General features: G+C 38.4%; 1 protein-coding gene and 3 long non-coding RNA genes across 4 annotated transcripts; all 4 read right to left on the bottom strand.

Annotated features, from left to right (window-relative positions):
• Positions 1-2,617: 2,617 nt before the first annotated feature.
• Positions 2,618-3,193, bottom strand: LOC308086300. Its single transcript, XR_013933244.1, has 3 exons — positions 3,139-3,193; positions 2,836-3,057; positions 2,618-2,648 (listed from the first exon to the last, which is right to left on the bottom strand). It is a non-coding gene; the product is annotated as an uncharacterized lncRNA (long non-coding RNA).
• A 326-nt stretch (positions 3,194-3,519) lies between these two features.
• On the bottom strand, positions 3,520-3,954 carry LOC308086299. Its single transcript, XR_013933243.1, has 4 exons — positions 3,891-3,954; positions 3,753-3,800; positions 3,642-3,683; positions 3,520-3,555 (listed from the first exon to the last, which is right to left on the bottom strand). It is a non-coding gene; the product is annotated as an uncharacterized lncRNA (long non-coding RNA).
• Positions 3,955-4,043: 89 nt separating this feature from the next.
• Positions 4,044-4,564, bottom strand: LOC308086298. Its single transcript, XR_013933242.1, has 4 exons — positions 4,468-4,564; positions 4,331-4,378; positions 4,176-4,217; positions 4,044-4,084 (listed from the first exon to the last, which is right to left on the bottom strand). It is a non-coding gene; the product is annotated as an uncharacterized lncRNA (long non-coding RNA).
• Positions 4,565-4,642: 78 nt separating this feature from the next.
• LOC308087019 (uncharacterized protein) lies at positions 4,643-9,747 on the bottom strand (the record flags this gene model as incomplete). Its single annotated transcript, XM_080430660.1, has 10 exons — positions 9,449-9,747; positions 8,874-8,938; positions 8,690-8,752; positions 8,174-8,221; positions 7,741-7,803; positions 7,555-7,605; positions 7,374-7,439; positions 7,183-7,248; positions 7,035-7,094; positions 4,643-4,683 (listed from the first exon to the last, which is right to left on the bottom strand). The coding sequence occupies exons 1-10, from the start codon at positions 9,643-9,645 to the stop codon at positions 4,643-4,645; spliced, it is 720 nt and encodes a 239-aa protein (XP_080286786.1). The 5' UTR covers positions 9,646-9,747.
• Between the last annotated feature and the right edge of the window lie 215 nt (positions 9,748-9,962).

The following is a 9,962-nucleotide window of genomic DNA, read 5'->3' as shown; positions in this document are numbered from 1 at the left end:
TAATCATGTAGCTCTACAACAGAGGCATAGCCATGACAGCAATGGTACAAAATAATATTAAAAAAAATGTATATATATATGTTTTTAATAATAATTTTCAGCCGGCCCAGTGTTTCCTATATTCGGTATTCGGTTTCGGCCAAGAATTTGATATACTGTAGTTATAGCAGTGACTAAGATGTAGTGGAGTAGAAGTAAAAGTACTGGAAATTGAAAATACTCTAGTAAAGTAAAAATACCTCAAATCTTTACTGAAGTACAGTACTTGAGTAAATATAATTAGTTACTTTACACCACTGTTGTTCTATAAATCTAATTATTTTGCTGGAAAAATTCTGGCACTGTAGTGAAAACGTGGCTTAAAACATGGTAATCATTACCTAACCACCCACACACATTACCAGGTATTGTTTAATTTCAAATTGAATTATTCTACTTAAAATGGTTTATTGGGGCTTCTTACAAATTGCACTGGTTTCGGCCCACATCAAGTCACCATTTGACCAATTCGGCCCGACCCCAAAATGAGTTCTACACCCCTGGTCTAAAGCTATATTTAGATAAGGTTTGTTAAACGTTCATTTTTATATCAAATGTATACCCCATAGACGTTATTTAGACGTAATTTAAACGTCTATTTAATTATAAGGATATGAATATTTATAATTAAATCCAGACGTTTAAATAACATCTAAACTTATTAGCATTACATAGACTACCTTTTCAAGACATATATTCATTTAGAAGCCTCAACATTTAATGCAGATCCAGCTTCTCTATTTAAAAAATATATAAAAGGGACCAAATTTAACCTGTTATGCTTACCTTACCTTGATAAATGTGGTAATGTAGTCCCAGGATGTTCTGACAATTTATTTACATTATGTTTGTTATCTTTCTGGATATTTTAAATAGCTTTGAGTGTAACACTAATGTCATAATTATTTATACTGTACAACAGGATATAAATAAACGTATTTATGTTAAAATTGATCTACTTTGAACAGAACTATCCCTCAACTATATTTCAATCCCAATACATGTTTCAACAATGATTCAAAATTGAACTTTTTTTATTCCTTAACTTATTTTTCACCTCATATTGAGTGAAACAATGGAGAGGTGCAGGTAAGAGTCAAGAATCAAACCAAGATATAACAATGTGTTGAACTTTACTATACTTGTGGGTACACTTTGCTATAGACAAGCACACACACATATATTTGACTATCATACACATTCTGATGCCTCCCCACACACACACACACTCAGTTTATTATACACACGCCACACGTACACAGTACACACACACAAATATGCAGGATTATGGTGGTCTTGATGGGAACCACAAGGATTAGTACTACAAGACAGTTACACAACCAGAACAGAGGTAGAGCAGGCATGTAGAAAGAGCGCGCACGCACACCTTGTTCAACCTCAGACATAGAGCTGCTGTCACAGGACAATAACAATAGCATACTTCTCCTTATGTTTCTGTACAGCCTTTCTTTCCCTTTTTGCAACGCACAGAAACGTCAGTGCAGCGTGTGTCGCCAGAGCGTGGACAACGTGGGCTCCTTCTGCCGAGGTGAGGCTGTCTCTGTGTATTTACATACAAATCAGGTAGATAGAGTGACTGATACATAATATTAATAATGGTCAAACTTGCTGCTTGTGTATTGGCAAAACAGCTCTGGTATATTGAATGCTCATCAAATGATTGGCTTATGAATGAGACAAAAAATAATAATCAATGACTTCAAGTTTCCATGGGGTGAGTAATTGAAGTCATTTTGGGGTCCTTGTCCTTGGCCTCTTGTACCCCCCCCCCCCCACCACTTCGAGCTGGCGCCTGCTTGAAGTGGTCGGTCATTGATGCGCTGACCTGGTTCTCCATTGCCTCTGCGAAATTCTCCCGAACAGCTTCTGCAATCAAAACAATGACAAATATCTACTCTCAGACTTGACAGTAGCCATTAGAGATTGCCACGTATAGTCCAGACAAATTGTCATTTGTTAATGTATGTCTTCATGTCAGTCCACATTTATAACATGAAGAACCATCAAAAAAGAACTAGCACAGACAATTGTTCTATTTACCCTGGATGAGGGAAAAGAAGTTTGTATTCTTGAACGCCCTCTTGTTTTGCTGCCCACCACCGGACATATTATATTTCCGCATCAGGCTATTGGTGAAGTCTGAAACAGATTTTAAAAAAATGCAGATACATTCTCAACAGCATGCTTTAGCAGCTTGTAATGAAGACAATGTATCTGGAACAGCAATAATACACTGACTACCACATTGGAACCCACCCCCCCATTATATTTCCTTTTCTACAGTGTCATGATATTAAACTTCAATTTGTATTCATACCTGTCCAGGATCTTTCTTGTACATGCCCTCACGTCGTTCCCCCCAATGTGGGACAGCTTTGAAATCTGTATAATATTACAAATTATCAACATTGATGTAATTGTTTTGAATTCAAATTATTTAAAGAATATCCTTTTTTGTATTTACCATTGAACGAACCTAAACACTTGCCTTAATAACAACAGATATGACCATTTTATTTCAAATTAGTTTAAACCCTTAAAATACTTCCATTCTTACTTTTCTCGGACATAGGGTAGTCGTACACCTTCTTCTTTGCTGTTAAATTATAGAATGAAACAATAAATGTTTTATTAAAGGTTGAGAGTCTGGTGTGGCTGGCTATGTGATGCTGCTTTACTTTGGCTGGTGTATATGTCAATAAATAACATTAATTGTTTTCCAAGATCAAAATCTTCCTCTCTCCCCCCCAGTAAGATCACTGCCAAACTTGATACAAATTTTCTTTTTGTAATCCTGGGACTTTTTGGCCCTCGACTTCCAACACACTTTCCTGATGGTGAAAGACAAGCCAATTACATGTCATACTTGCGACATCACCATTTAAGATTACTGCTATAGTCAATCTGTACCTTGTGGAGTCTGGCCATTTCTGAAGGCTGACGGTCTATTTTGCCTAGGTGGGCTAGGAGTCTCTGTTGAGGGAGGGCTAGGAGTCTCTGTTGGGGGAGGGGGTAAAGGAACTTGCTCATCTTACAAAGTCACCAGTTATATCACTGTGAAACTAAATAAATGTTTACCTTGTGGAGTCCTTTGCCTTGGAGTCCTTCGACTTGGAGTGCGATGCCCTGTTGAAGGCAAAACAAATTAAATTGCACATCTTAATTACACCATCGTCATCACTGTTACAGCAAATACAAATCTATCTTTGATACTCCTGTTTCTTTGATTGAAACTATAGGCACGGTCCACTGGGGTGGAAAACAATGAAATTATACATCCAAATTAAATCTTTGCAATGCCATCTCAAAATCTACAGCTTTCACATACAGATCTATTATATAATCAAATACAACGTAAAACATTTTTCTCTGTACTGCGAATATCATCTGTTGATGAGGAAAATTTCAGTCACCGACTTCACAATCACCCTTGTGATCACCGCTGTACTCAGAAATTACCTTGTGAGGTTCCAGCTCTTCCACCTCCACGTTTAACTGTTAAGGGGGGGGGGGGGGGGGCAATTAAATGTCTTATTTACACAGTCAACATTGTGATCACTGCTATAATCTTTCAAACTTACCTTGTGGGGTCCTGGCCCTGGTCTGCACTGGACTGCGTCGAACTGTTTAGGGGATACACAGTAGTATGGGTGTAAGTATATATTACTTACACCAATACTACTATAAATCACCCTCAGGAGTCCGGCCTCTGGTGCGGACCGGAGTCTTGTCAGTATCCACTGTTGGGGGTGGGGGATAGTAAAATTATTTTTTTAACAAACTTATACCGGCACCATTGTGACCATTGCTATACTTATCAAAATGCATACCTTGTGTTCTGCCTCTGATTTGGACTGGTGCCCTAAATTGTGGTGGTGGTGGTGTGTGCCATCGAGAAATTACACATCTTACTTAAACCATTAGTCATGTATGATATATGACACACTTCACAATTACCCTTGTGATCCACACTGTACTCAGAAATTACCTTGTGGGTTTAAAGCTGTTCTACCTCCACGTTTAGCTGTATTTGGGGGGCGGGGGGTGAGAAAAGGCAATTAAATGTCTTATTTACAGTCACCATTGTGATCTCTGCTATAATCAATAGAATTTACCTTGTGGGGTCCTGGCTCGAGTAAGTACTTGACTGCGTCTAACTGTGGGGGGGGGGGAGGGCATACAGTAGTATGGGTGTAAGCATATATTATTTACACCCATATTACTGTAAACAACACTACTATTGTAAACACTAGAGTGAATCAAAATGTACCTTCGGGAGTCCTGCCTCTGGTGCGGACCGGACTCATGGCAGTATCCACTGTTGGGGGCGGGGGATAGTAAAATAAATGTTTAACTAACTTACACCGGCACCATTGAGACCATTGCTATATGTATCAAAATGTATACCTTGTGTCCTGCCTCTGATTTTCACTGGTGCCCGTACCAGTGGTGTGTGCCTTGGATTATCTGCTGGGAGAGAAAACACATCGAAATTACACCATTAGTCATGTATGATATGCTTTACAGCTGGGTAAATAACTAACAAATCAAATCAAAACTGAAATCACTGATATATAAAACATTAACCATTCCATGTAGGTACCTTGTGGACTTCTTCCTCTCCTGCACAAAGTGGAGAACATAAAAATATTTGAGGTTCTATTTGCACATAAATACTTATACATGCTGTAATTTACAGCTACAATATCTATTCACCATTCGGGCTTAACACTCGCATGACTGAAGTTTCATTCTCCTCCACCAAGCCTGAAAAAAGATCATTTTGATCCCCAAATCAGGCTATCCTATTGGCCACTGTCTCCCCTCTCTGCTCCAGACTAGTTCACACTTTCTCCCCCAAACAGTGGGGGGTTCCATTGTCTTCTAAAAAGCTGAGAGTTGAAAATGGGTTGCCAAATTTTGAGAGAGAAATAAGCAGGCAGGTCTATGAAAGTGTTACTGCATGCGTTGTGCACACTCACACACACACCCTTTTAAAGTTGCAGCCGCGCACGCACACACACACAGAGTCACACCACCGTCAAATGAATGGCAGGAGGATTCAGATTTCAGAGCGAAACTTTACAAAATAAAACGGTAAAATGCTTTGCACAGGGCTCGGGAGAAAGAGAAGAGGTGATATGGACACATTTTCGCTACATCGATGTGGAGAACAAAACACAATGCTTGATTTTATCCTAAGGCAAGCAATGTGGGAAAAACACAACAACTTGAAGAGACACAAGCGTTCACCACAAAGAGATCGAGTTATAAGTTAACAAAAGGTTTGGTGGTGGTTGTTTACAACGTAACATTAAACGTGGTGTTGCGTGTCGGCTTAATGTTCCAACAAAAACACTAATCCGACCCCAAAGTGCCCAAACTAATGCTGACAAACTTACATTAGCTTCTTAGCATGTAGCGATAAACTTACACCTGGTGTTTGCACTTTCTCCATTTACAGCCCGTACATCTACACAAACGTTCAGATTTCAAATATAAAGTGCTTACCTCATGGCCAGGGATGTTACAATTATATTTGGGTAACCCATAAGTACCCATATTTTCCGTATTGTCCAATAAAAAACATTTTAATCCGATCGGTGGCCATTTTCTCCGTATTTTCTCCATGCTTTCAACTACGTGACCCTATCGGTTGGGAGGTGTAATTGCACTCTGATACACTATAACTCTATGAGAAAATGACCGCCAATCGGATTAAAATGCTTTTTATTGAACAATACAGAAGTTACGGTTACTTATACCCACCCGAAGTCAATTGTAACATCCGTGGCCACGGAATAAAAACTTTATATTTGAAATCCGAACGTTTATGTAGATGTACGGGCTGTAAATGGAGAAAGTGCAAAAAACAGGTTGAAGTTTCGTCATGACTGTCATAATATGACCGTCATGTGATGCTGCTTTAAATTTAGTAGCAGCAAGCGAACTATAGTAACTTGTAAACAACCCAGTGACAAACCTATATTATTATTATTCATAATAATAATATTCACATTATTGTCTGAGCGTAAAGCTCTCATTCTATCAGCTGTCCACGTCGCTGACAAACGCGTCTCCTCTCCTCCTCCCTCAGTGCAACAAGTGAACACAATGCTATGTTCCACAAATGTGCTCAATCCTGCGCAAAATATCTGATCTTCAAGCATAAAACAGTTGCTGCGTGACAAGCTGTATGCTTGTAGATCCTATCTTTTTCCACCGCTTTGCAGTGAAAGGGAAAGTGGAAAATGGGTCGCCAAATTTTGCGAGAGAAATAAGCAGGTCTATGAAAATGATACTGCATGCCGAGGCTAATTTGCAACACCAGTCCCTGGTTAGACCTTTCTATATAAGTATATACCTAATAAAAATGCATGAAGCTCTAATCTAAACAAGTATGAAAAGATATTTATATCTGCAAAGTAACTAGTAACTAAAGTTTTCAAATAATTGTAGTGAAGTAAAAGTACAAGATTTGCCTCTGAGCTGTAGTGGAGTAGAAAAGTATTACCATTATAATGTAATTATATATATAATTATAATATTAATAATAATAGAAAGACGTGAAAAACAAGCCCAAAGTCGCTTATAAAAAGCAGACATGGCAACATAGACTCGCATAGACTCGCTTCGCAGCTCGTCTACGGGCCGCTCTGCGGGGGGTCTAGAGGTGTCAACTGCTCTTGCCTGGGGGAGAGAGGGGGAGAGCGGTCAATTTAGCCGAAATATAACGGTTGGGATGGTATATATGGTATATATTTCATATTTATAATACGTTTCAGAAGAAAAAAAAAACGGAGATGATTTTAAACAAATATTTAGGAAAAGTCATGAAAGGGGAACTTTCTCAGAGCTTCATGAGAGAAGATAATCCACTTTAAATTCTCAAAATCGGTCATATTGATAGCTTAGTCATGCAAGTGTTAAGGGGTATGGTTTGAAATCAATTAACATAAAATTTAAGTATATACCTGGTGTGGAGCTGTGGCGAGGCGCCGTGAGCACAGTTTTTGGAGTGAGCGGTGATTCACCTGGGAAGGATAATTATTGCAGATGTTTATTGTTTTAATTAACTCAAATGAGTTTACCCAAAAACTAGAATTGACATTACAAACTCACTTGAGAGCTGTGTGACTCCTGTTAGTCCTGAGGACTCATGTGTGTCCTGAGGTGATTGCTGCCATGCTAGTAAAAATTGGGGAGAAAAAAAAACATTTTACAAAACAAAAAGATTGAAAATCATAAGTTGACAATTGAAATTAGCCTTACATTTTGACATGTCAACAAACGTCAATTGAAATTAGCTTTACATTTTGACATGTCAACAAACGTCTCAGAGTCGTCCTTTTCAAAAAGATCCATCGATAATGGGTTGTCTGTGTGTAAAACAATAACATTCTTTTAAATATATATTTTATACATTTTCATAATGTGCTTTTAATCATAAAAGGCCATTTTTAAATTAGATATGGCCATACTCCGATTACTCACATGGAATCAAAGGGGGTCTGTTGTTTCCTCTACCTTTGGCAGGTACTGGACCTGTAACAAGATTTAAAAAATGTAATAAAAGTCAGTAATTGACAATGCTAGGCCCGCACCCAGAAGAGTTTTTTATTTTTATTGTTCAAACACATTCAATTTGTTTATCTGTGTATATCTACTATTTCAAATTACCTGTTGTGGCCACTGCAGTCAACCCTTTCCGCATCCGTTTAGGTGGTAATGGATATTTGGGACCTATAAACCGATGACATGTACATTGACACAAAAACAATCAAATAAGAAAAAGCCCCAACTCAAGGAAAGGTGAACAATATAGTCTGAATAGGGGTGGGACAAACCTAGCTATTGAGATAAATTGTCTTTATGGCCAGGTACAGTTGGACGAAATAAAAAATATATGTTAACATTGATAATTACCTGTGGCGGTGGATTTTGATGGTTGGGTGTGAAAAAAAATAGAAATATTTGCTCAAGGCTAAACTCATATTAAACATTACACACATACACAATAAATCCATTATAGTTGTTTAGTAACTACAGACAAAAATCCTTATGGCCATTTACATTTGTTCATGTAAAACAATACATTAGCATTAATAATTACCTGTAGTGGAGGATTTGGTGGGCTGTGATGGTTGGGTGGTGACAAGGGCTAAAACAAATATAAATTGCTCACATTACTCCAAACATGTCATATTATTTGCTCACGGCTGAACTCAAATTAACCACTACACATATACGCTATTCATTCGTTAGAGTTGTAACTACAGACAAAAATACATATATGGCCAGTTATAGTTAGCCTGACGAGGCCAGACTAATATCACTGCTTGAATCTCTGTGTGGAACCTGCATTTCCAAGGGGCGAATTAAAAAAAGCCTGTTGATAAACACGCCCCAAATTTATATACTGGGCACAGATTGGTCCCTCACTAATTTGGAGGGAGTGAAATCCAATCACAACTGAGCGGTGTCAGACCGAATCTGGCAAGGACAATTATTTTTTCAATGGCTGATTTTTTTGGTTTCGAGGCCAAGTTACAGTTGGACATTTTCGGTGGCCTTTTTGTTCAAACACATTCAATTTCTTTATCTATGTATGTGTGCTATTTCAAATTACCTGTTGTGGCCACTGCAGTCAACCCCTTGTGCACCTGTTTAGGTGGTGATGGATATATGGGACCTAGAAACCGATGACATATGTACATAGATTGTCAATATAATACATTAAAAAAATTGCAATGGGTAGTCAGAATGTGTACGTTATGTGTAATGTCAAACAAAGAAATATAACAGCCGATTACCTTCTATACAATCAGGGTAGGTTTTCTTTTTGATGATGCGGGTGGTTCTCCGCTGTGACGCCATTCTGCAAATTGAAAAATGTAATTAATCTCTGTTAATCATTCATTATTTATCTATCAGAAAAGATAAGAAAAATTGTATGCAATAGTAAAAATACAAGCGGTGGTCATTGAACACATTTCACTAGACAGGCTGAAAATGTGCATTTTTACATAGTGCACAATGCGGATTGTGCACTATGTCTGCTAGATAGGCTCTAAATGTATAAATATATACATGTTATGCCATATATTGAAATTGTGGTTGATTGCTGTAAAGGCCCAGCCAAGAAAAGGGGCTTTACTGAACTTTTTTTGAGATTCAGTCACTCTTGTCATTGCAATTGATGACATTTCACAGTGTGCTCCTTGTTTGAATATTTTTCATCTGTGAAATGGTAGTGGAGCCATTTACAGGTGCTTCTTCACATTTGTTAGATTGCAATGTTGTATGACAATCACTTCTTTACGCATAATATGTCGTTAGTACTTTGACGTGATTAAATTTTTGGAGAACGGCGTCGGCGATGTCATACCTCTGTTTTGCTCTTACTGCTTTAACAGACAGTGTTTGCAGGTGGGCTTCCAGTTTAGTCTCTGCATTGCCAAGAAGGTGCGTGTCTGCTGGGCTCTTTGATGTAGCCACAGAGCCTCTGTTATGTGCCAATAATGTTCCGGTGCACTGCTGGGGTGGTTGACCGATGTGTTCATCAGCTACTAGGCCCCTAGCCATCGGTGCAGGCTCATTGATTTCCGCTACTTTTTGTCCATGGGTATTACGCCGGGATGGGTGACTGTGCCATTTACCTAATCTCTGAGACGTTTGCTGCCGTTATGTTCTGCTGTGTTGCTAAGTGGGTGATAGTCACTGCTAGACCCCAATTTTATAAGTAACATAGTGCTGCTTTAATAGTTCCTTTACTTCACAAATGCCCATTTAGTCCATGTGGTGTAGAAGTGGAAAGATGGCAAATCCCTCAGAATGTGGAAGGCAAACAGCCTTCCTTAACAATTGTTTTTTATCAAGCAGTCGTCGATGTGCTTGATCCA

The sequence above is a fragment of the Gymnoscopelus braueri genome (genome assembly GCF_963280865.1).
Source record: "Gymnoscopelus braueri genome assembly, chromosome: 6".
Taxonomy (NCBI): domain Eukaryota; kingdom Metazoa; phylum Chordata; class Actinopteri; order Myctophiformes; family Myctophidae; genus Gymnoscopelus; species Gymnoscopelus braueri.
This window is presented reverse-complemented; position numbering and strand designations above follow the sequence as displayed.